At 35.9% G+C, this 26,546-nt stretch overlaps 1 protein-coding gene across 1 annotated transcript in view; it reads right to left on the bottom strand.

Moving 5' to 3' along the window:
* Positions 1 to 15,384: 15,384 nt before the first annotated feature.
* CDH18 (cadherin 18) overlaps positions 15,385 to 26,546 on the bottom strand; it is a gene marked incomplete at both ends in the record, with an annotated part of 166,875 nt that continues 155,713 nt past the window's right edge. Inside the window, 2 exons of the mRNA XM_082295385.1 lie at positions 15,385 to 15,875; positions 17,087 to 17,338. Coding sequence (XP_082151511.1) covers positions 15,385 to 15,875; positions 17,087 to 17,338 — 743 coding nt within the window. The remainder of the gene's footprint in view (positions 15,876 to 17,086; positions 17,339 to 26,546) is intronic.

Genomic DNA, 26,546 nt, shown 5'->3' with positions numbered 1-26,546 from the left:
TTATAGGAGTGGCAAAATCTAATGGCAAGGAGAGAATGACTTTTCCTTTCTGCAGTCCTGTGTGGTAACTATGCTTTGCTGCCAAGCAGAAAACCATCTAATATATTCTGTGAGCTAGATGTATTAAATCACCTCGGCTGCCCTCAAGCTATGAAAAACAACAAAATAAGAATAGCTAGGTGGTGGATGCCAGACACCCACCAAAGCATCTCTATCACTCCCCTCTGCAGCTGGACAAGGGGAAGAAAATATAATGAAGGATTCATAAGTTGAAATAAGGACAGAGAAAGATCACTCATCAAATACCATCACAGAAAAAACCCAACTTGTATTAGAGATATTAACTGAAATTATTACTAGAAATAATCAGGATAATGAGAAGCAAAATAAGACTGTCAAACACCTTCTCCCCACCCCTCCCTCCATCCCAGCTTGAGCTCCTGCCCCCAGTGACCCAGGGAGACAGGGAATAGGGGTTACAGTCAGTTCATTGCATGTTGTTCCTGCTGCTGCTGAGGTAGAGGAGTCCTTCTGTTCTGGAAGTTCTCCATGAACTTTTCCAATTAGTCCATCTCATGGGCAACAGTTCTCCAAAAACTTCTGCAATATGGGTCACACTTCCATGGGATGCAGTTCTTAAGGCACAGTCCTTCAGGTGCTTCAGGACTGTGGGGTCATAAGTCCTACCAGGAAACCTGCTCCACGCTGGGCTCCTCTCTCCATGCGTCCACAGGTCCCTCTCAATAGCCTGCTCCAGCAAAGACCTCCCACATGTTCACAGTCTCCTCTCAGGAGTCCCCCTGCTCCAGTGTGGGTTTCTTCCATGTACTGCAGGTGAATCTCTGAATCCACATGCTCCTCCATGGGCTGCAGGGGCACAGCTTCTTCAATATGGTCTGCACCCCAGGTTGCAGAGGAGTCTCAGCTCCTGCACCTGCAGCACCTCCTCCCCCTCCTTCTCCACTGATCTTGGTGTCGGCAGAGTTCTTGCATCTTACGTGTTCTGATCCCAGTCTTCTCCAGCTGCAATTACAACTGCACCATTTTTTTTTTTCTTCTTCTTTAATATGTTACTATGGGGATATTACCACCATTTCTAATTGGCCCAGCCTTGGCCAGAAGTGTGTCTGTCCTGGAACTGGCTGGCATTGGCTCTGCTGGACATGGAGGAAGCTTCTAGAAGCTTCTCACAGAAGCCACCACTGTGGCCCCCACTACCAAAACCTGCCCATGCAGACCCAGTACACTGGGTAAATGTTGCATCATCTAAGGCCATTTCTTGTCCGACCAGTAAACCCGAGGGGCTATTCTTAAGTTTATGGAATTCAGGTTGTAGGCACAGTTAATTCAAAGGGCTGTCCAAAGGACAATAGTGTTCTTACTGGTTTTTATAGAAGTTAGACTGGACAAGATAGGGATGAGATGAAGAAGTCTTTTGGAAATCACATAGGAGTCTCTGAAAAAGGAATGCCAGGCATATTAAAACCATGAATGAATCATGGCTGTGTTGTGTCCAGATGTCCAGACTTTGACAGGAAGGGTGGGCTGCAGGGGTGACCCCTGGGTGGAGTGGCCAGGATTTGGGCCTGAGAGTGGGTGCTTAGTGGTGCCTGTGGCCAGGAAGCGTGGGGCTATGGGGAGATGGAGACCAACCCTGTTGCAGCATCACTGGGACAGGGGTGACCCCAGCTCATTGTTGGCAAGTTAAATGCACAAGAACACATTAACATAAATCATTATACAATTGTCTGCCCAAACTTGATAGCAAAAATTAATCATTAAGTTTTTGAAAGCATTTGAGTTGCTAATGCTTTATTTTCCGCTAACTGGGGGATATAAGAAAAATAGAGAAGTTCAGGAAATATTTTTCTGCTCTAGATTTCCTATTTGTTTTTATTTCCACCATGCCAGAGAGCCAAATCATACATTAAGTTAAAATCAAATTTACTTGCAAACAAACAAAAAAAACCCCAAAAAACTAGCTAGTGGAATTGTATTAGGGGAGTCTGGACCTTGTCCACCTAGTCTTGAGGCTAACAAATGAAATCAAGTCGCCTACTAGACAGAGGTGTAAGTGCCAAACAACATAAATGAATGCTTCAGCTCCCAGGAGTACAGAAAAGCAGAGCTTCTTGTTCTGTCATGCCTATATTCCATGATAAGACATCAACAGCCATGACTCTCAAGTGCTGAACTGTGTGACTTTTTCATACAGAAACCTCTTAGTGTTGCGTCTCTGACAAGAGTGTGAATACACTGCAGTTGGATGTGTGACTTATAGCAAAAATTCATTTAGAAATCCCTACTGGGAAGCAGTTTCACTCCATCCAACAATATACAAAAGATAGCTCATCATGCCCAGCTGCACAAAATTTAGGCTTCAGGAGAAGTGCTATTCTGATGCAGGTCAGCCTACCAATGTGCTGCTGCAGGACAGAAGGACAAAACCTGTCATTATCTCTTTTAACACCATAGCCTTGATTTACAGACAGTTATCTACATTTTGTCTCATATAGAGTGGTTAAAATAGAATTTTTTTGAATAAAAGATGTTGAATCTCACACGTCAGTCATGTTTTCCCCATACATAATATTCTGTATGCTCTGTAAGGCTTTTTGAAACAGAAAATTAAATCCCTTTAAGCCCACACCTCCCACTGCCATTTCTACCCTATTATGTCCCCAACATCTTGGAATGCAAAACAGTTTTCCCCCAGGAAGGCTATCAGGGTAGCATCTTTGAACAAAAAGCACATTTGAGCTTATTTCAAATGGAAGCAGCAGAGCAGGGGAGCCATCCCAGAATTAAATGGTCTCTTCAGTCTTGTGGTTTATCCTAAAAAACAGACACATAAATATAAATACATCATACAGAAATAATCTAGCTCCAGTGTTATCCCAAATGAATAAAAAAGAATATCCAAGTCAGTTAGTATACCTCACCAATCAGAAAGACTTTTTTTTTAGTTTGATGGAAAAACCCCTTTGCTTCTATCAAATAAACACAACAGTAAAGATGATGCATTGAAACATTTTAGTACAAGAATAAAATCTGTCTAGTTTCACACAAGTGCATGAAATTTGTTGCTCTGGTATGACTTTCTGCTTCTCTCTTTAGGACACTGCTTCTTACTCTTTATTCAAACCAAGTTTGTAATTTTACCATATATTTAACATGCTTAAAATGAAACAGTGGATGTATGTGTGGTGTGACTCTGAGGAAGCAGGGGATCTGATCTACTGAGTAAAATTGGATCTGTAAGCAGAACTTTGTAATACAAGGCTGTTACCTTAGAATATTCAAAATATTCTAAATTAAATAGGCAGTTGTTCATTTAAATGATCAATATTTTCTCCTGAATTTTATGCAGAAGCACATTAAATGCCCATACCTAACTGGATCTTATGATTATTTTGGCCAGCATATTGGTGCAGTTCTATATAAATAAATAAGCTGTTAACCATGGGTGGTAGCTGTCACATTTGCAAATGACATTGACAGAGCTAATAAAATGCTGCAAGCTAGGGGTGGAATGATGAATTTTAAAGAGAAGAAAAAAAAAATGTTCCGATTATCAAGAAGGAAGGAAGAAATAGCTCACTGCAAAGCAATCAATACCCCACAGAATTTTTGTGTATTAGCAATAAACTCTTAGTAAGCAAAGAATGCAATCTTCATTCTGCAAGAGGAAGTGAGAATTTTAAGTTTTAATGTATTTACTTGATATGCTTACACACAGAAAGACTGCCATAGAGCAATTTATAGTCCTAGTCCCATACATATATTTTACAATAATCAATATGATTATATTGTCTTTTGTTAAATTAAATGCATGACTATTTTTTTCTCAGTAAGCAGCATTTTTTTTTTCCTAAAAACCAGTGTATTTTTACATAGACAGTATAAAATTTATCAGAGAATATAACTAAGAGTAATTTATTTTAAAAGTTTAGGCACTGGAAAGAAGAGGAGTAATTATAATAAAACCAATCACTAATTTGCAGGTAAGGAGTAAATGTGTTTTGGCCACACGTTTCTTTTCCTTCTGCATAATGTGAATAATTTATTTGCTTACTACATCGACAATGTAAAATTTATAAGTTCATATGCTTAAAATATGCATTTCCTTTCTTTTAATTTATCACGTTGGAGAAAAAGATGTGATAGTTCAAAGTATTCTTCTAAATTACCACTTTTGGCAATGGATGGGTTTAAACGGTTACTTTGGTTTGCTTTGAATGTCTCAAGTTTTAACATATATAATTGGAATCATTGCTTTCAAAGTTGTCTTTGAGCTATCCTAATGCTGAATAAAACATGTAGCTGAGTTAGTTTCTCAACAGGTATTTTGTCAGCTACAGCCTCATACATAAAAGGAAAGAACTCCCTGCGTGTCACAGGTGATGTGATTAATAGTTGAGAAACGTAGTGGTTCACATTTCTATTTGTCTTTAAAACTGATTCTCTGAATATTTTATGCGGTTTCTCTGTCATCGCAGGTCTCAGTAATTTAATTAAGTAATGACTCACTTCAGAGCATTTTGAATGGGATAATAGAAGCCTGTGGACAGTACAGGATGAGTAGAGGCCAGCAGTTCTTGACTTCCATTTCATAATTCATTGGACTTTAAATGAACTTGTGAGTTCATTTTCCTGACTGGCGTTATCTACGGATGAAGCAAGTCAGCTGAAGAAGGTTCACGAACTGCATCTGTAACTGGGTGACTGGCAGATTTAAAAGATACAGAACAGGATGGAGGTAAGAATTAAAGGGCTGGAAATTAGTTGATGGGTTCTTTGTATTCCAAAATGTTAGGCATGAAACACTGGAACCAGTTTCAATGCTATTGATACTTGGTCTCATTTTTAGTAGCTCTCCTCTTTGTCAGAAGCCGGATTTTTTTTTTTTTTCCTTTGTCAGAAGGCAAAAAACCAGGAAAATAGTGCAGGTCAGCAACACTGTAGCTAAGAAAAAATTGCAGCTGTGTGACTTCCAAAGCCACATCTGTCATGGAAAAAAGACTGTTCACTTTTACCACTTGGTTGTATGCCATGTGAAAAATAATCTAATTTTGTTTATTTCAAATCTGTTAACTAAAAGCTTGTTTTATAGTTCTTATTTTTTTCTTTTTAATTTTCTTTTGTGAAAAATAATGATAGTAGATTTCTGTTTATTTTCCATATGTCAGTTGTAATTTTGAAATTTTTGACTTACTAGATATTATTCCCATCACTCATTTCTTTTCCATTTTGAAGAGTCCTAACTTTTAAAAACTCCTGATATGCATACTATTTCACAACTATTAACCATTTTCTTGATTTCAGTGTGCTTTCTCTTGTTTTTTGAATGGGCCTAGACTGTTTTACTAAGTAGTTGAAACGTGGAATCACTCTGAATTTTTGAAATAGCATAATGACAGTTTAAATTGTTTTTTCTCTTATTACCAAATAAATTTTAATACCAGGTTTGTTTATGTTGGTTTTGGCCACTACCTAGCAGATATTTAGTTAGAAACAACAACTCAAAATAATCTCCCTGAGTAATAAATTTATTCTGAGCTGATGGTGCAGGTGCATTTTGGGTAGGTTTTGCCTGTGCCTATTACCTTGTATTTTTTCAGTTTCAACCACAACTTCAGTTCATGCAGTAATGATCCATTGATTGCTTTGTAAGTAGTCACAATTTACTTTTCTAGATTATCTTTGGCTCTATCAAACAATTCCAATCCTAAAATAATGCCTAATAGTACTCTTTACACTGAAAAGCCCTACAAATTAGCCCTGTATATTTCTTCCTGTTCTTAAATCTGTCTTTAAGATCATGTCCTTCTATCATAAGTTTGATGGAAGACTTTATCAAAATCTTACTGGAAATCCAAGGGACTAAATCATATTACCTTTATTCAAAGGTTTGTTGACACTTTCAAGAAAACCTAGAAGATTAGCCTTCTATATAAACTAGGTTTACTTTTAGCTTGCATATCCTAGGAATCGCTGTGTTCGCTTGATTTTGCTGTTTGTCTAAGTTCCTGGACACTTCCTGAGAATAGTCGCAGAATAGAATGTGTAGATTTTGATCTCTTTCAACACTTTCGCCCCAGTTTCTTGAAGTATCTAACAGAAAGGGACTTTGAAAGCTGAAGTTGAGATTCTAAATCACTTAGATTGAAGGTTCCAGGTTTTTAGCAGAAATTATGACTTTGAAGCTTCAGTACCTTTTGTTTTAGCATCTTCTGTTTAGAGTACATTTATATAAGGAGAGTATTGATTTCAAGAAAGCATATATGAACAGTGGGGTCTGATTAATTCCAGACTGGAAAAAAGTATTAATTCCCTGCTAATAGGCATATATTGGGGTATTTTCTGAAGGATAGATAGGGAATCAATGATAGAGACAGGAAAAGTATTTTTGTTTATGGATGCATCATCTTTTTTTTTCATGGAACAGAATTTTGCTTTTTGTATGCTAAGCTCAAGGAACAAGTTTTCTTTTACTGTACTGTTGTTATATACAAAATATTTTACCTCAATTCTATATAATTGCATATACAAAGAGCTTTCTTATCACTAAGTGAACTGCAGTTTCATGTCCATTATTACTGGATCCCATATGGCTATTCCTCTTTCCTGTGTACATCGTGTCATTATCCTTTATCAATTTCAAAAAAGTGTAAGGACTTTTGCTCATCCATAAATTTTCCATTGTAAATAACCAGATATATCAAGTCACCCAGAAGCAATCTGGGTAGCTTTTGTCACTGTTCTTGCAATCTATAATCTTTATCAGAAAAATTAAAATTCTGCTCCAGAAGTGAGGAAGTTGTAGCAGTTTTTCATTAGAATACAGTGCAAAACTTCCTGCAAAACAAACGAAATACTTTCAAAATGCGTGTCAAATTAGCAAGCCAAAACCTAGGTGCACCCGTGGGAATCTGTGTGTATATGGCACATCCAGCAGTGTGGGTTATTTGCAATACCAGCAATAGAAAATAGCATGGCCTGAATAGTATAAAGAAACACAATAAGAAACTAATAAATCATTTTTAATTATGTCCATTTTCCACAGTATTTTTTCCGGATTACTTAATCTATCCCCATTATATATCACATATAACTTAGGTTTTTATTAACTTGAAGGGGACTAGTCATAAAATATTGCAATTTTATTTCATAAGATTTGCAATACCAATTGTAATACCTTACTTAAAAATCTGTCCTGTATCACTATGTATTTTCTTTTGTGACATATTTCTCATAATTTCTGTGTAGTTGCATCTGTCCTGTGGTGTTTGTTGTCTACTCTACTACCCTTCCATTGCTCTTCATGCTTCCTATAATTCCCTTCCCTCTCTTATAAGTCTTTGTAACACTGAAATCAGAAATCTTGGCTTTTATGTAATTACTTAGCCAAATAATATCGTTTTCTATGTGACCTTGGACACTAGGGTCTTGGAAAATATAAATGCTTAAAACCAGCTTAAAACCACTTTTTAAGTTAAAACAGAAGGTGATTTGAATTTTGTAATATCATGCAGGGAAACAGAAGTTAAGGAATTCAGCTGTGATAAAGTCCAATTTAAATGTTTGCCCCAGGGTACAAAAATGAAGATTAGTGCATTTGGCATCAGATACCACTGAAAAGTATCTCCATTTTTTCAGAGAGATGAAGCTTTATTCCTAGGTTCCCCTGATATTCTTAACCTAAGTTACTATACTGCAGTTCTTCAAGCATCCAATGCAAAAGTGGGCCTGTGGGGGTAGGAAAAAAAAAAAAAGATGAACAGTAAAGCAGGGTACAAAGTGAAAAATATATAACTCATGTTTTCAGGATCATTCAGCCCCACAGAGCATGAGAGAAAACAAGAATGTTGTTTTACCCAAAATATGAATTAAACAAATAGTAGAAAAATAGTAGAAATTCATTGAAACTTCTAGTGGGATGATGATAAAGGAATAGCTGAAGTGGGAGATCCCCATCTAACATCCTGCTCTGAAGTCAGTCTTGCACATCCATGATAAAGTGTTTTGACCGTTAAGTTATTGATTAGTCCTTGCAGATTTTGGTGGGAAGTTCTATCCCGGACTTGGTCAAAAAACTGTCCTTCTGACAGAGTTTCCATCAAATTCAACAGAAGTGACTTCTTAATGTTCTGAGGAAATCAAAAGAAGAAAGTTTTTCAAAAAAGTGTAGTGAGTCTTACTGAAAAAGTAAGAAAACCTATTGATAAAGATAAATGAAACGGTCATTTGGAAAGGACACAACATCAAGTGATTATTAGAGGGCTTTTTTTTTCTTAAATAGCACTACATGGAATAGAATATGTTTATGAGGTGATGGTTTCTGATACACCTAAAGAGTCTGAGCTTCTGTTTCACATACATGATTTGAGAGTTTTACTTTACATTTCATTTCCTTCTTTCAGAAAATTGCAGTTATATAACTCATTTAGTCAACACTGAAGGCATACTTTGGCAGCCTACATTAAAAATTATGCTAAAAACAAGTAAGAAAGAACAATAACATAATTATTTTTATTGTCACCAACATCATATGCAAGAGACTTGTTTTTCAGAGCTGATAATCCAATTCGTATCATAAAGAAATATATTTTCAAGTTTTCTCCTTTTTAATAGAGCAGCTAGAGATAAAAAGATTTCGATCGCTTAACTATTCTGCTCCATGTTAGCATTTCTAAGATGAAAATTTATGTACCACAAAGCATTAAAACTATCTGGAAAATGCAAGTTTGATTTTAAAATAGTTAATATAGTTTTTAAATAGTTAATATAGTTTTTAAATAGATTATGAGCTGTGTTTACGTCTTTTGAGAAATCCAAACGTGGTTTCTGTGACATAATCAGTATGTGTGTACTTTCATACACTTTTTCACTTCAAGCATAGCTTTAAATGAATAGACCTACACTAGCAGAAAAAAAATAGTTTGCTTAGTAAGAGTGAGCTCTACTTTTCGTACACAACCTGTGTTTGATTTCTGCCCAGCCCAAATCCAATAATGAAACAGTCTGTGAGATGTGTGTGCTCGAGACTTCAAAACAGGGCTGAATTTTAATTGTTGGTGCTTTGTCCCCAGATCAATTCCAGAAGATAAAGGGAAGAACTGCTCTTAAACCAAGGATATTAATACAGATTTAAAGAAACAATACATAGTCTTAAGAATAAGGTTGAGAGCAATTGAATTTGTTTCAAGACAGTTAATGTGGTAGGTAAAGTTGTGTGTTAAAACTGTCAGAATTGTGTTCACACTGTTAGACTGACAAATGTATTAAGACTAATTCCCACCCAGAACTCTAGCAGAAGATGTGGCAGTTCTGATATTGGAGCAGTTCACTTATTTACATGTACCTTTACTGAGATTTCCATTGAGCTCACCAGGTATTTGCACATTGAACACGCATGATGACAAGGTCTGCTATGGTGGAAGTTCCTGTGGACTCTGATTTTATTCAGGTTTGGCTAGGACTCTAACACCTTCCAAGGTCTGTGTGCCCTGTGATCCTCTAAGAGTGCTAATCCCAGTGTCCAAATTTGCTTTGAGGGTATCTCTGGTGGAGTATGTTTCTGCAGGTGCTGACTGCCTATCAGCTGTAATATGCTGTGTTGCACATACTTCAGAACAAACCAGATTAAGAGACAGCTAGAGTGGAAAGTTTGTTCGATCTTTGGGACTTCCTTGGTGGACTTGTGAGGAGTTACAAGGACACAAAAATGTTACATGGAATCATGAAGCCCACAGGAAAAGTCTGCTAAACTCACAAGCCAAACGTTCTAGCTTTTGAAGACTCTCTGCACCTAAGTATAAATAATATATTTGCCACATACATAGAAGTAGTATGGACTCCAAATAAAATAAAAATCAATTTCAGGATAATATAAGATGATAGCAAGCTTTGCTAAGACAATAAAAGAAAAAGAAAATTCAATCTTAAATAGAAAATATTATCTAAAATATTTCTAAAAATTCTTTTGAAAGTTTAACATGTCAACTGAAGACCAAAACAAATACCACAAAACCTCCTTGAACTTGCATTCAGATTCAGGCTGACAATATTTATCTTGCAAATATTATCTTACCATAATATTTTTTTTCTGGATCTGTGGTGAGGCACATGTGAAAATTCCATAGTATGGTGGTACACAATCTAAATTGGCCTATAGACAATAGAGTAAGTAGGGTTCAACAAGAAAATTCTACTTCCATTTCCTGTCTACCCTAGCACTATTTTTTTATTTCAGTCTGGGAAAGACAGCCTTTCATGCAACAAGTTTGTTGTGAGCCATGGTATCATTATTTTCTAACACAGAATTTGTTGATAAAGCTTTTTAATTCCTTTGAGAAAGAATGAGTGATTCCTTCGCACTTGCATTGCCTGTGCCTGAGATTGATCATTATAAATGTCCTTGCCTGTTTTTGTCTTGTGTCAACTTAGGATAATAACCATGGCTTTTATCACCAATCTGGATTCATAGATGTGCAATTCCCCAATTCACTCATGTGGATAATGTATTCATCCTATGACACTGTATTTCAGTTTCAGGACAGTGATGGCTGGAGAGGAACAGTTGCCACAAGTAAAAGTAATGAACCATTTAGCAGCTATACTGCAGTCTGTTGTAAAGTATCTTACGGTGTCTCTCTCCATCCCTATCCATCTGGAGTAATAATCATGTGAGAGAGTCTTTGAAATAGTGGCACAACCAAGGGGCTGTATCAGGAATCACAGATCCAGTTCAAGTTCCCATACCGTTTCTGACATTGGCCTTATTAATACAACTGTGTCACACATGAGTTGTAAAGACAAAGAGTCTTTAGACGTTCTGGTTCCTTGGTGAGTATAGACTATAGGAGTGAAGACAAAATAACACATTCTGGTTGTGGTGAGGAATACAATAACCCATCACCATAGCAAAGAGCACATTTTATTTGAAAAATACAAATAAAAGATTTTGTCCCTTTTGTTTATTAAAAGAAAATGTAACAATTTCTATCAGTAACACTTGCATAAGGAGGTATACTGTACATTACTCTTTTGTTAAAAAAAATATATATATTTTTTGGAGACTTTGGAAAAATAACAATGGCCCAAAACTTGCAACACACTTCTAATGTTCCTTAGAATGCACTGTGCCATTTATATGTACTGCAAGTACAAGGTCTTAGCACTTTATAATACACAAAGTAACGCTAGGCAGCATAATTTTATATCCTTCTTTGCATTTAGAATATTCCCTTTGTTACCCTTGTGTGAGTTTATGATTTTGGTTAATTCCAGACCAGTCCAATACTTATATTTTCTAAAGGATGATTTTGAAAATTCTTAGACCACAGAAATTTTGTAATTCCTTTTAAATAGCAGAAAGAATACTTTCACATAGACATTTTCTTTCAATATTCACAATTTAAACAACTGCATCAATTAGAATTAAAACTCAAAAATGTTTGCAGTTATTTTGGTTTTCTAAGAATGCAAAAAAAATAAAGTGCATAAGAGTGAATTTACTTTCAACTTTTACAGTATTCTGTGTGTATGTAATAAAAGGTAACACTGATAAACAAATTAATTTGTTCTCAATGTATGAATCTTAATCTAACACCATCTGAATTCAACTCTTCCCTGTCTTTAAACTGCATTAAACTACCTTTTTGACAGGTTTTAGTTTGAAAAAAACAGTTTCACATTTTAAAATTCTTATACTGACGATTTTTTCAGACAATTTTGACTTGTCAAGATTACAGCATACTGAGTGGCCTCGCCATTACGAGAAAGAGGATGTATTTGAAGGAATGCAACTAATTATTTTGGTGGAAATGTACTATTAGTTGAATGGTTGTTGTAGAAATCAAACTGAAATAGAAAACCCTGAAGTATCACTTTGCACGTGCCATTTAACTTTACTCAGTATTTCCAGTTTAAATCAAACTGGCAGTTTTCATCATTCAGTTGTTAAGCAGCAACAGGATTAATATTTAGGCTAATAGGAAAATATTTGAGAATATGAGTACACAAAAAATCCATGAAAGCTTTAAGCATAGTCTATATAATCAGACTTTAACATAAACTTGGAAAGAGTTTCCCACAATACTTTCACTGAATGTATACTTTGTTTAAATCAGCAATGCTATGAAATGATTGTTCCATGCATGGTATACGGTGTTAATTTTCTTCTACTTCAATCTAGGTCAATATAGAATTTCTCAGATATAGTTTAAATTTTTTTTTAGGACATAAAGACCCAAATGAAAAAATTGTTACATCAGGATAATAAATCTGTAAACCTGTTTTTTCTACACTGTGAGGCCTTCTTCTGTGGCCCTGAAGATTTAATATTCTGGTATTTGTCATGCAAACAACACGACACTGTGATGTATATTTGAACAAAACACAGTAAGCATAGCAAGCATGCAGACATATCATGATAGAGAAGCACATTTGGCGATCACTGTGGATAGGATGTACCAATCAGGACGCACCACAGCATCACAGAAGCAGCCTTTCAATAACCCTGCAGAGTTTTAAAGGATTCAGGTTTCCTGGGGTATGATTCATGTGCTCTACAGCAGCAAAGGGAGCACCAGGGATGGTGAAAAGGGGATTCTTATTTCTCTGAGATATTATTAACTTAAACAGACCATTAGCATAAGGAGTGACTGCTTGCTTATGTCACTGCACTTCTGTTGCCTTTAAGCCTGAACGTTCTGTGATACAAATAAAAAAAAAAAAAAAAAAAAAAAAAGCAAGAACAGTGCTTAAAACACAAAATACAATTGATTTCCCCTGCTTTGGTGTCGGGCCAGAGGGAATAGACATAAATATAACTAACACCTAGTTCTCAAAACTATAATACAACAATGAATGCAATTTTCATGCAGCTGTGATACAAAGTATTATGGTAGTAGTAATGCTGAAACATTTTGTTTTTACCACTCTACTCATACAGTATAAAAATTTAGATGTTGGCATAAAGCAAGTGTGACCTAAATAAAAAGAAAATTTCTCCTAACAAAATTGCACACTACTAGTTGCTTTATTTGGGACAAAACTGAAACATATCCTAGATCTACCCTCCCAAAAAAGACAATAGATAAACCATTCTCAGCTTGTGCATAACTCTTACTGCATCTGTTTAACTTCACTCTACAGTAAGAACGTTTCCTTAAATACATTTCTAAAAGATTCTGTATTTCTTAAAAAGTTTAAAAAAGAAAATGAACACAAATTATTAAACTACTTTAAAGTCATCAGCAGAATATCTTAGGGTTCAGGGGGTTTTCCCTACTAAATTTTTCCAGTGGGTTCAGATTCCGAAAGAAAGAAGATTACAAATTTTAAACAAAATAGTGTACTAAAAAACAATTCTGGAACTACAATGCAACTAATACTTTTTAGAGTGTAAAAAGTTTCTTACAAAACTGCTTGCTGTTTTTTCCAGAAGGTTGTTCAAACCAAAAGCAGTCAACAACATCTCAGGAAGGAAAAAAAAAAATCTCCTCAAAGTAAACTGATTAGAAATGTCTAAGAGCCACCCAACAATAGAATAAAGAAAAGAAGGCTTAATTATCTAGTTCACCTGTGTGGCTCACAGTAGATCAGCAATAAATATAGACTCTTCTTTGCTAAGCTGAATGTAAGTGGCAGCTAAAATGCAGAGGGAGGAATCTAGTGCAGCATACAAATCCTTATCCCTCTGCACACCAGACCAGACAGTAAGAAAAAAGTACACAGCTTCTACTCTGAGAGTTTTTGTCTCTAATTCATACTGGAAGAAGTCCATTTCTCTAAGTGGAGTTACAGTTAGAAGCAGAGGACTGTTAATAGCTTTCGTGAGCATTATATATATCTTTCATGGGATATTATGAGTTCCTGGTCCTCTCACAGTATTATCACCAGAAAGACAAAGAAAAGGTTAAAGTTTCAAACAAAGCAAAGGAAAAATCAGAATCTGCTAGATGAGGTGATAAGCAGGCTGCTATGTTAAGCAGAATTGTTTAGCAGTCCTACAGCTGCAATGCTAAAAAAAGAAAAAAAAATTGCTGGATTAGGTGTTAAGCAGTCTGCAATGTTAAGGAGAACTATCAGTTCTGTAATGCTATAAAGTTACTAATGTAAGAAATCAATATACTTAATCCACAGGAACCACAGAAATGGTATATTTCCTCCACTGACTTAAAATGTTCTTGTTTCCATGATGCTTGAAATAGGGAAAAACCATCTTCTTCTGCTTAGGTGGCAATTACTCTAAGAGAAATAAATATCAGTAGATTGAACTGAAAAGAAAAATGCATCATCATCATCTTATTCTCCTTGTTTCAATTTTCGCTGTCCCAATGTCTTACCAGCAGCTCTATTTTGCTTTTAGTCACGCACAGAAATAGAGAAATATCATGATTAAGAACACTGTGTTTTAAACAGACTGTTGTAGCTTCTGGACTCAGACCAGCAACAGATTTAAAAAGCTTCAGCTCTTAACATAAGTGAAGCACAGTGAACCAAACAACTGCATAGTTTAATGGTGCTGCCATTGTTGTTTTTATTGAAAAAGCCTATGCTTCATCTGCTTCGTTGCATAAAGGGTACTTTGGGCTTATTCCATTTAAATGAATGATGTTCCTTTGAAAAGATAAAAAGAATAAGCGCAACACTGGAAACAACACAGTTCCTCTAGCATGCAGAAACAGAGCAGGTCTGGGGTTAAGGGCTAGAGCTGTGTTTGAGCTACAGATAATGATGCCCTCCATCTGTTAGCTGGTTATGGATGACATGATTATGAAGGACATAATGAAATGACAGCTTCTCAATGCAACCTGCTAAATCAATAAGATTAAATCATCAAAGGACCATTAATAAATGGTCCAGGTGTGTGGCCTCTTAAATGTAAAGGAAACAGACTGGTAGCGCTTCTCACACTGATAGTAAACCCCGTTGGCTACTTCACGTTGGGATCACAAGGCCTAGAGCACAGCTAGAAATGCAACATCACAACCATCTGCCAGAGATTTGATCCTCTGTTAGCTCTCTTCTTAAACAGACATGACCATAAACTTACTGTAGCTTGGAGATGTTACGCATATTGCAATAAAAATGTTGTTGCTTGCCTTTACTTTAGGTATTGTTGCAGATAAGGTAGCAGGGACTTTATTGAGCAATTAAAAAAAAAATATACAAGGGACAATAGATCCTTTTTTCTGTATCTTTCAAATTTTGACTTTCTTCCAATTGGAGAACCCAGTTTCAAATATGAAAAGGGCACTTGTTCTACAGTAACTGCATACACTTAGTTCCACGTACTGTATTCACTTTTTTTGTTACTGTTGCTGTCATTATCTGTCCAGTTGTTTAGGAACTTCTCTGTTCTGGGAATTACAACTAAGTTGTTCTTTCTGATTCTATTTCCCCATAGAGTTCAGCTAGCTTCTTGAACTCAGGTCCCCAGTCTCCAAGGTAATTATAATCCTGGTCAGAGTGTGTCGTTGCTGAATCCAGAGAGCTGATAGACCCAGCTTCTGATCTATGACCCTCATAGGCATATGTCTGCAGGGAATCATACGGGGGCACACTGGGGTCCAGATCAGCCTCTGCCAGTCTTTGTTTAATGAACTCCTGAACATCTATACTGTCAAGGCTTGAGGAGGGATGATGCCTGGACAGAGGCTTCACTTCAGGACGAACGTCCCTCCGGTATTTTAGCTCTTCAGCAGCAGAAGGATTCCGCAGTGCTGTGATGTCAAATGCTTCCGTGTCTTCCTCTCCACCGCCCTCATCATCGTATGTCACAACATTTTCTCGGACATCTTCTTCTGAAATGATCAAAGGCTCCTTCTTGCTACGTCTTAGGGTGATGAAAAGGACCACAATTGCTAAAGAGAAAACTGCAGATATTAGAGTAGGTTTAAAGTTTACATCTGAGTATGCTACAGAAATAGCAGACACTAAGTCAAAATACAGTGGTGTAATATTTTCAGGCTGGTATTTTCAGTACTGGTATTTGGGATCATTTGCTACTTAGTTTATTAGGGATTTCATAAAAGAGATAAATGGAGATAACATTCTTTCAGATAAATGAGAAACGAGTAACTATAGTTGGCATTTTTCAGAAGCATAGGCCAGGGCTTTCAGTGGTTCATTAAAACCAATGTTTAGCATATAAATTGAATTAATATGTAACAGGTTTATTTTTTTCTTATGAATATTCAATTTTATGTAATAAAATACAAAATAGCAAGCTAAATGTGTAACTATATATTTTAAACCAGCCTTCTGACAAGAAAATACTGAAGTAAGCTGTAAGGAAAGTAGTTCTTAGAAAATTTAATCTTTTGGAAAAAAATCCTCAAAATATCCTGTTGGTCACATTGCAAGTACTATTATTTCTTGCCACTCTATAAGAATGCAGCAAGTCACATGAATAGCACAGAGTCATATATGCAGCAAGTTGTGCCTCTGACAGGAAAAAAATCCCAAAACCAAAACCAACCATAATATTAACTAATGGGTAACATTCAAATTGGCCCAGAAAAATAAATAACCTCAAAAAGTCAAGAGGACATGCACTTGCAATGGCATTAATCTTATGAGTCTGCTTATATTCTCCTATATCCCTTGCCCCTGTGGATTATGTTGTGCATTGCTATCAGTTTATTCCACAAAGGTAATTAAGAAATGGCTTTTGTAGAGTGCTAATGGTGTTTCTTACAGCTTAATGCATTTCAAAAAGCTTTGCCCATCTATTTTCTATCATTTTTCACACTGTTCAAGACATGGAATTAGAGTCAGTCACTTTCTGAAATCTTTCCAAATTACAGAAAAAAAGATCTGCAGTGCTAATTACTTGATAACCTCTGGAAAAATTTCTAGCGGATTCCAGATATTCATGAATGTACTTTAAAAGCATTTTTCCCTATTAATTTTAGCTAAACCTTTCCCCTCTAATCACAGCTGTGTGCTTCTAATTGCCTCCTACTACCAGGCAACCACTAGTTCAAAAGCATACCATATTAAAACCTTGTGCCCTGTCAAATTCCAAGAGGGATTGGAGGGATAGCATCATTTAATATTGCAAATGGCTTACCAAGAAGAATGACAACACAGAGCAGGATTGCGATTAAAGCTCCTGTGCTCAAGCCAGCAGAGGAGAGGAAAGCTTCAGCATGGCAAGTTCTCACTCGTCCGTCTCTCTCGCAGGCGCAAACCCGGATGGTGAGGGTACTGCTGCTGCTGAGAGGGGGCACTCCTCCATCAGAAATCAAAACTGGGAGGTAATAGATATCCTGAGTGGTTCGACTGTATCTCCTTCGTCTTGTCAGGATACTGGCTGTATTATCTACAATATCAAAACCAGAATAGACTTTCAGTGAAGTAAAAAATGAAAAAAAAATGTGATTTACTGCATGTTTCCCATCAAATGGAAGCGTGGACATCTTAAAAGTAGACAGTCCAAATCTGTGAATATGGACAGTCTAGAATTAAAATTTGTCAGGAAGCATTTCTGGCCAAGAGAGGAAAAAGAGGAGGTGGTGGAAAGTAACTAAGATTATGTAAATAAGATTATTTAAAACTCTTGCATTTTTATTGGAATCTAAGTGAACTTGGACAAACATTTTGGGCCCAGTTTGCAAGTGTTTTCATTCCATGTTATGCTGTTGGTTGCATATGGACCCTTGCCAATTTGAACACCTGGAATTATGAGGATATTTGTTGTTAAATTTTTGCACAACACAAAATCCTCTTGAATCTCAGAAGAATATTAAAATTTCTTTAGTAAATCTAAAATAAGACTTTCATCTTTAATGTTTGCAAAAGTTTTTAAAGTTTAAGTGAGCTTTCAGAAAGCATCTGAAAGGACAGTGACCAAAGACACATGCTATGGAGAGGTCTGGAGGAAGAGGGAAGGCGAAGGAAGGGAAAAGAATGAGTATTACATGTTCTAAACTAGTAGAGTTTAAAGATAAGTATGAAAAGGGGAGATGGTGACGTAAGACTTTGTCACCCTTCTGTTCCCTACAGGTCCATCTGGCATAATTTACAGTCAAAGAAAATCCACTGTGTATTAATCACACATTGCAAGAGCATTTGTAGGCATTAAGGAGGGTAGGAAGTTGTAACCCACATCCCTTTAAATCCAAGAAATTAAGGGGCATGAAGAGAATGCAGGGGAAGAAATGCTACAGCAATATTTAGTTATAGTTAATATTCATAGGTATAAAGTTTATTTTCAGTTTGTTGCCACCACTATAAAAGTATTAGCCCCTGAATAAAAGTCCAAGATAAATTAAAAAAGAGATTGGGGACAGTGAGAATTTGAGACACAAGGAGTTATGGAGAGAGAGAGATGGAGACTGATAAATGGAAAGAGATGTTAGAAGAAGAGAGCTTTCTTGTATTCCTTGTCACATGGTTTCCAAGTTGTGGGGTTATGAGATTGGAATCTTTTAGCAAACAACAGAAGGGTAATAAGTACAAAATACGTCTGCCAGGTTTCTCTTTCTATTACAAACAAACAAACAAGAAATTTTCTTATTTTTCCTTACCACTGTAGCTATAGCATTAAATGGCTTTATCATAATCTATGGAAAAATGAAATCCATGTCACTCTGTGAAAATCTAGTGCAACAATATAGCCAGTGTGTCATGTATTAGCCCATTGGACTGAGGCACACACATTTGAGTGAGAGTTAAGTTTCTTTTTAAACTGGATTCAAGATCTGTTTCAGGTGACTGATCTTCGTGCTACACTTTTACCAAGTTCTGTGCAAAATTTTAAAACATTAACCCACTTTTCTCAGCATTCTGTTTTGCATATCATCTGACAGTGATATTTAGAAAAACTGGTAGTATCATCCCACATCAGCATACTATCACAAGATATTTGGTAACAGGTTTCACACAAAAAATACATACATGAGCTGGGAAGTGATACCCTTTTTTCTAAGCCAAGAACTAAGCACTGGAGTCCTTTAGCTTTACTTCTTCACAAGAGCAACACCCACAAGATCCCTCCACACACCTTCACCCCGCCCCCCCCCCCCCCCCCCACATTTTGGAAATATCCAGCATGGTGAGTTTGTTATAAACTCATTAAGTGCTGTTCTTTTCACTTGGAGTGGGCTCAATAGAAGATATTTATTTATTTATTTGCTGTATGCCTTGGAGTCCTGCTTCTACTGGTTTATGTCAAGTTTGCTTCTACAAGTTTATGTCTTGATGACTGATGACACCAGCCACTTATTATGCTGTTTATATTAATTCAGTTTACAGAACCTTAATGGAACCAGAATGAGGCAAACAGATAATTCTTTAATCTGAAAAATTGTGACAGAACATAAGAACATCATGTTGTGGAAATTATATTTCCACAAAGGTTATAAAATGTCAATGATATAACATACTTTACAAAGTTATTTGTTACACGTACATCCTTCCCCCAAAATATTCTGTATTTTGTTGTTCTGGGCCAACTAGGACTCTTACATAACACCCAGACACAGTCACTGTTACTAACATACACCAGCGACCCTTCTCAGGCAGTATGGACAAGAGCGCACCAGGTTTGTTGCCTGCCTCAGCATTATTCCAACAGTCTGCAGATCCTTAAGCATCCCTAAACAGCCTCAAGCACGCACCATGACACACTGTGGCATGTAAATTCCTTTTGCAATATGATAACAGTATGCTGCTGAGCTGCAATATAACTTTCACATTATTCCATAAATTCAAAAGAGAAAAAAACCCTTGATAATGAAATCTGGGTTCCATTGGGTTCTACAAAGAGTCGAGAGGAGGTCCAAGGCCAAGAGCTGTGCATGTTGCCTATGACATAAATTTAAAAAAGAGTGAATGAACTGCACAGCTCCAGAGGCAGCGATGAAAATGCTAGCTGACAACAAAAGCATCAGAGACTGAATATAATGAAGACGAACGGAGGATTCATGATCAGAAATCTTGTGGTAATGATAGAATTTTAGCAGAGAGAGTATTGGTAAAGACATAAAGGGAAGAACACTGAGATGTGAAAATGTATGCTATGAGGGTAACTGTGGACAGATGGGGGAAAATTGTGAGGAAAAAGAAATTAAAGCTAAGAGAAAAAAGAAGAGAAAAAAATTTACAAATGGGCAAATTATACAAGTCGATGTTACAGTGAAAGAATATGAAAAAAGCTATAATTAAACCATGCTTCTATGGGAGGAAGGTTTTGCCAAAGAAGGAACTGATATTTTTATACTGCACAAAATAAATACAAATTGAAGAAAGTAGACATTTTTTTCTATCAGTGTTGTATTCCTTCATTCAATATTAAATTATTTTTCTTGTACTGTTGATGCCATGACGATTTTTTGCCTTTTCTTTCATACCCCTGTTATGCCTTTTTACAACTTCTGTATTCCTAGTGCTTTTTGCCTACATTCTTGGACTTGTTTGTTCAGCTAAGAGACTAAACATTTTAGAAGCTTCGTAGCCAGGGATCAGTGTGCCCCAGACCCCAAGGTCCTCTCCAGAACACATTCTGTAAACTAAGATAGAACCATTCAGGGGAAGGCTCCTTGGGGAGGGGGTCTCACTTGAGCCTCTCATTGGGGAATCTTTGATAGATATGCTAATTAGTAAGACCTATAATGTTATACCAGATCTTTTGGGGGTGGGCATTGCAGTGTGCATTTCAGTGCATTCAACCTGGACGTGTGCACCTAAGGATCCTTAAAATAAATGCAAAGTTAAAATCCCTTTTTCCCTTCTAACCATGTTTGAGTCTTGATTTTAAGACCAGGAAAAGGCATCACTGTTAAATTATGCAACTAAATATTAGTATAAGATACAATGAAATATTAGTACAAGACACAATTAAAGGAAAATAGGGAACCAGTACAAAATTTTTAATTTTAAAGAATTGCCCTAGTGGAATTGTGTTGTTTGTATTCTCTTGATTAGTAAGTAGATTTCGTAGAAACAGTTACATGACACACGCAGGAGTTTTTGTAATAACATACCCAGTGATAAGCACTCTCAAAGAAGCAGTGTAAAGCTTTTCCCTCAATGAAATTTCACAAATTTTAATACAAATAAAAATATGATCTTTCAGGTACTGGCTTGGAAATTTTCTGTTCCCAATATTGTCAGAGGTGTTAATTCTCACTGTAAGTCTATCACAGATTTAGATATGGTAACTTAGTGCATTGTGTTCACATATAAGTAAAATACTGGAAAGTATCTGAACTCTCACATACTATCTTTTTCTCATTAAATTTCTTAAAATATTTTACAAATAAGATATCTAATTTTTTTTCAGAAAAAGAAACTGTGTCTGGTTTTCCAAAGATCCCTGAGAATCAAGGATAGCACAGGATCAAAGCTAATCGTATTGCCATAATACAGACATTACATCTCTGATGCTCTAGTCAGAGCTCTGTTTCTGAGGACAATCATATGCAAAGGTATGCCAAAAAAATGAACAGATAGAAAAACGTTTAGCCAAACTGCAATATTGACTGCATCCTGGCAACTGTTCTAGTGTTCTGAGCTTCCAGATTTTATTTGGTTTTGTTCCTTATCAAGCACCATTATAGGAACATGTTGGGAGAAGAGCTAGAAAGACAGCAACTTTTTAGAGCTTTGCACAGAACAAAAAAATCTCACAATCTGTAAAAGCTACAGGAAGCCAAGTTTAAAAACAGACGCTGATGACCTAGAAAAGTTTATTGAAAGGGGAAAAAAGTTCTATCAACAGCAGTAGTTTGAAAGTGAGCCAGGGTGTTATGTATTGAGAAATTTCTTTGATATCTGAAAGCAGATACACCAAATAGTCATGGAAGACAAGCATATAGGATAGCAGCAATAGCAGTAGGATGATGAGAACTGCAGATCTCATTGTTCTAGGCCTGGAAGGAAAGACCTTTTTATCTCAATAGATTTAAATGGTGAACTTCACCCCAGAGGAGTATGATAAGAACCAGGACTCACTCGAGATTAAAGGACTGAGTGCTAAGGGAAATTAACAACTCCCACATAGAGAAAGAAATATTTATCTGATTCCTTGTGTTGTACATTGCTCCATTTAATGATCTAAACTTTCTAATGATCTAAAATTACTCCTAAAATTGCTGTTCTTTGCAAATATGTCAACTAGAACTTAAGATTCATCTCATTAACCATGGGAAATGCTGCATGGCTGTAACGCAGCAACTCTTCACACTCTGAAGATGTGGTAGTTTACTAAGCCAGACTGTACACTGTATACCAGGCTGTTATCACAGTCTTTTTCCCATCATCTCTGCCTTTTTATATTGATCTTCTGAACTAAGAAAAGAAAGGAGGGCATAGGAAAATCAAGGAAGCAGAGATACAATGGTAACACCATGGAAGGTGACTACTGAAGCACATTGGAAGATGCTCATTTATTATTCATAATTTGAGAATTCCTTTGACCCATTATGCATTAAAAGCAGAGACAAGAGAAATGGAAGTAAAAAAAAAAAAGTAAAATCCTGTTTATATCGTAAGGCATGTTTCAGTTTTCAGTTCTGCTCGTATCAGCAGTTCAACTACCATAAATTTTCTGAGAAGTCATAAACTAATTAAACCCAAAGAAGATATATTGGAATGATTTGCATTTCTTACATTTCTAGAGTTGCAGCAGTTAATCTGTTTATGTGGACAACATTGATAGGCATTTCTGTTTCGTTTCTTTACTGATAACTCTTGTAAATATTTTTTTTCTTTTTTGCTGGCTTCAAAGCTATTGCCAATGGGCAAAAAGCTATTACAAGTTTCCAGTTCAGTGGGTAGCAAACATGAAAAGTAACATAGAACACATTTTTGGCCTGAAATATAGTTATTTTTTTATGGTTGGTTTGTGAATCACCAACAGGTTGCAATCCAGAAAAGAAATGCAAGAACCTCTACACTATACACTAACCTATGATCAATCTTAGAGCCAACTTTTCAAAATCAAAAAACTTTCAAAGATGTTCAGAGGCCTGAAGAAGGAAAATGTCTTCCCTCTACAGTAGTTGGTCCTGGTTTTCTGTCTGTTGTACTCATGGTAGAATTCCTTTTTAACTTCCGTATGTTGATTCTTGATAATACCTACTCAGACATTCAATCCATTTACAGTAGCAACACTTCTGTGGACTGTACTTACAGTCACCATGTGTGAAGTTAATTATGCACTTTCTCAGATATCATTTCTCTCGAGTTACAACTTGTCTTCTTTGCAGGATGACATTTCACAGAAGGTCAGCAGAAACTCACAGTACCACATAACTAGAACAAGCATGACACCGTGATGTAAATGAAAGCAGAACTATGCAGCTGTTTTCCCCTCGTGTCGGGTTGTAAAGTGGGGTTTCAATCCAACCTTTTAAAATGCCACTTCAGATGTCCTAGAGCAACTAATACATGGTCTAGTATCTGGCAAGCTCATCTGCAACTTGAAAGCCCTCAAGTTAGTTCACAGACACATTGTCCAATATGTTAGGAAATGAGAAGGGCAGAGCGATAAACAGAAGGTACTGCAAGAAATTCACATTGGGATGGGATCACTTGCTCTATGGAGGTTATTCTCTTCCTAGATAACATCAATGATGAGTAAAATTTTTTTTTTTTTTTTTACTATTTTTTGATCTGTGACACAGGGAAAAATGTTAATATATATCACAGGCATGTGTGGACGAATACATTCTAAATTTCATTTTATACAGATGCCATTGAAATCATTCTGCTCTAGATTTTACTGAAAACCACATCTCCATTTCTGCAGCTGTTAATGGATCTTCTGACATAAAATTAAGAAAATGGAATCTCCAGAATTAAGTGCCAGAAAAATGGCATACCTTTATTCCAATTCCAGAATATTCTCCATCACTGGACAATAATCAAAGGGCCAGATCTTTGAGATAAGTGGGCAGAGGGGAGAAATAAATTGCAAATACTATTGTGATATGATACCTTTGTCCATAAGAAATAAAAGGAGAACAAAAGCTACGCATTCTCTAGGGAGTTGCTCTTCATTGAAAGTAAGCTAAACTTAGTTTGCTATCAGAAGTCAGCAATCTCAATTTACTGAAGTAAGAGAATGCACGGATCTTATTGGCAGTGTTGGGTGAATGTGTCCATTATCTGCATAAACTCTTTTTGTCCAGGAATACCACTGAAGCATCCAATGGTAGACTGTATATCTTGTGATAAAAAATAGCCCCAGCAAAACAGTGCTTTACAGTGCAGAAAATTCTTAAATGTTCTAAGTGAACTGTTCTCTGAGAGTTCAATCTATTTTCATCTCCTGAAATATGTTATGTAAGTTCTGAAAGTGAAGTGTGTCTACATATTAATGCTTGGAAATATGATAATAATGACATGTTCAAACGCATTTTCCATCAAACTAAAAAGAAATTGACAAATATATCCAAAATTCTTTAACCTTCTGGATAAATATTATTATTTTTTAGGGTAAGAAAAAACCAGTACAAGTCTAGAATTCAATACATGGAAACTGACTTTTTGTGAAGAACTTCTGTCATCTTTATTCTGATTTCCCAACAGAAGATGGTTTTAGCCCCATATTGCTCTGGGAATTTTTTAATGGGATATGCAAAAGCAAATATTTCTGATTAGGCAAAAAGTGTAACTTTGTGATATTAGAAAAAGGATTACAAAATTATCTATGACAACATCCTAAAAAAGAAAGTGAGTAGAACACAGTCAACAACAAAATGTATTATGTAGAAGCTGATCTACAATATAAAAGCACAGCCAAAAAAGTACTTGGCTTCTCAGGTTTTAATAGAAATTGTAACAATTTTCTAGGCAGAATAAATTGTAAACAACCCTGTTTTCATCAAAAGCCCTTCATAAGTACAATTCCCAAACAACAACAACAAAAAATCTTCTCTGGGTTTGCTCTCTAAAGCTGCAGAAAATTATTACAACTTAATGAATTTTCTTTGTATAACAAAGAAATTCTATTCCAGCTCTTGTTCTGCCTTGCTTACATGAGCACAGATACTGCATCATTTTGTTGTCTGTCCTCTTGTTCATACTTGTAAGTCTTTACTCTCTCTGAATAGTACTTTTCAGTGTGTAATGAAACTCAAATAGCAACAAAGAATCTCTTGCACCTTAAGAATAATATTCTGTATTTTCCTTTCTTCTTTCCTTTCGAAAGAATATTGTAGCACAAATGGAATCCAGAATGTGATCCAAGGAACTCTTCATTTTGCTGGATGGTATATTTGGCATAGCCCTGTGACTCTCTCCTGACCTACATTTCCCTGGAGGTTTTAAACTCTGCATTATGAGGGTGAATATTCCACAAATGGAGATTTAATATTGTGGAGATTTTCATTTAGAAAATGCACAAGTTCAGGCCCAGGAGATAAAAGTTTAACTGGTCAGATCAGTCATCTGGACTGAGGCTTTAATACCTATTTAGTTTGCTAAAGCTATAGAATGTTATTGACCTGAATCATACACACACTGGGATTATATATTGCTGCAATCTATACAGGTAGATAGGGACAAACTACAGAATAGTATGATTGTACAAGCCTTAGATTTCAGTCAAAGTGCATAGATACAAGCATAAATATTTGAACATCCAGTGCACTGCTCTGGAGCATACTGATAATAAATGAGTAGGGGTACATCCATGCAAAAGTCTGTTTGGGGTCAAAGAAAACAACTCTGTTGTTTTTGGTTATGAAAACAAGGGAGGAAAATGTCTACCGATATTTTTTATGAAATGAAACCTTTTTCCTGAAGAAATAAAAGGAGTGGATGACTAGATTAGAAGGTGACTGCAAGAGGAATATAGTTTTGTAGAGACAGATACAGCTACTACTGACTACCATTTTCTATGTGACATCAAGAACTTGGGTTTATCATTCTGTAAAACATTATCAGAAATTATCTTTAGGCAGTTTTGTCAGTTTTTTCTTTAAAAACATAACATAACAAACAAACAAATGAAACCCTCCAAGACTTCCAGCCTTTATAGAATTCAGAAATCCAGATGTAAAAATAGCAGCTGTCTTCTGTTAAGAACATTCAGATTATTTTTAATGCCTGATGCTTGAAAACATGAGTTTTCAAAAGTGTAAACTTGTCACAGACATAAGAAAAGCCTTTTCTGCCCACCTTCTTTCAGCTATTTCCTAGAATAAAAAGCAACAGAATATCTGTTTCTGAATAGAAATAGATGAGAAATGTGATAGTTGTAAATGCTAGGTAACTGCATATTGTGCATGTACTTCATAGGTATTTTACTGATATTTTATGTATAGATTGTGTCACAAAGGAAAGGTCCCAATAAAGGACAGTGTTTAAACAATACACTCAAAGTGTCTTTTACCAAGCAAAATCATGACTATGCATTTGTTTTTAAAATAAATTTCTTGTTATCATTTGAGTTAAGCAGTCATTTTGTTAATTATATGGCCGGTTTGGAAGTTGCATTACTGGAATCTCTGTATGTGTGAGAAGTTTTATGCAAGATGCTACAGGAAGCGCATACTTTTGTACATCCTTAGGTGAAATAA

This window comes from Coloeus monedula (genome assembly GCF_965178545.1).
Source record: "Coloeus monedula genome assembly, chromosome: 1".
Taxonomy (NCBI): domain Eukaryota; kingdom Metazoa; phylum Chordata; class Aves; order Passeriformes; family Corvidae; genus Coloeus; species Coloeus monedula.
This window is presented reverse-complemented; position numbering and strand designations above follow the sequence as displayed.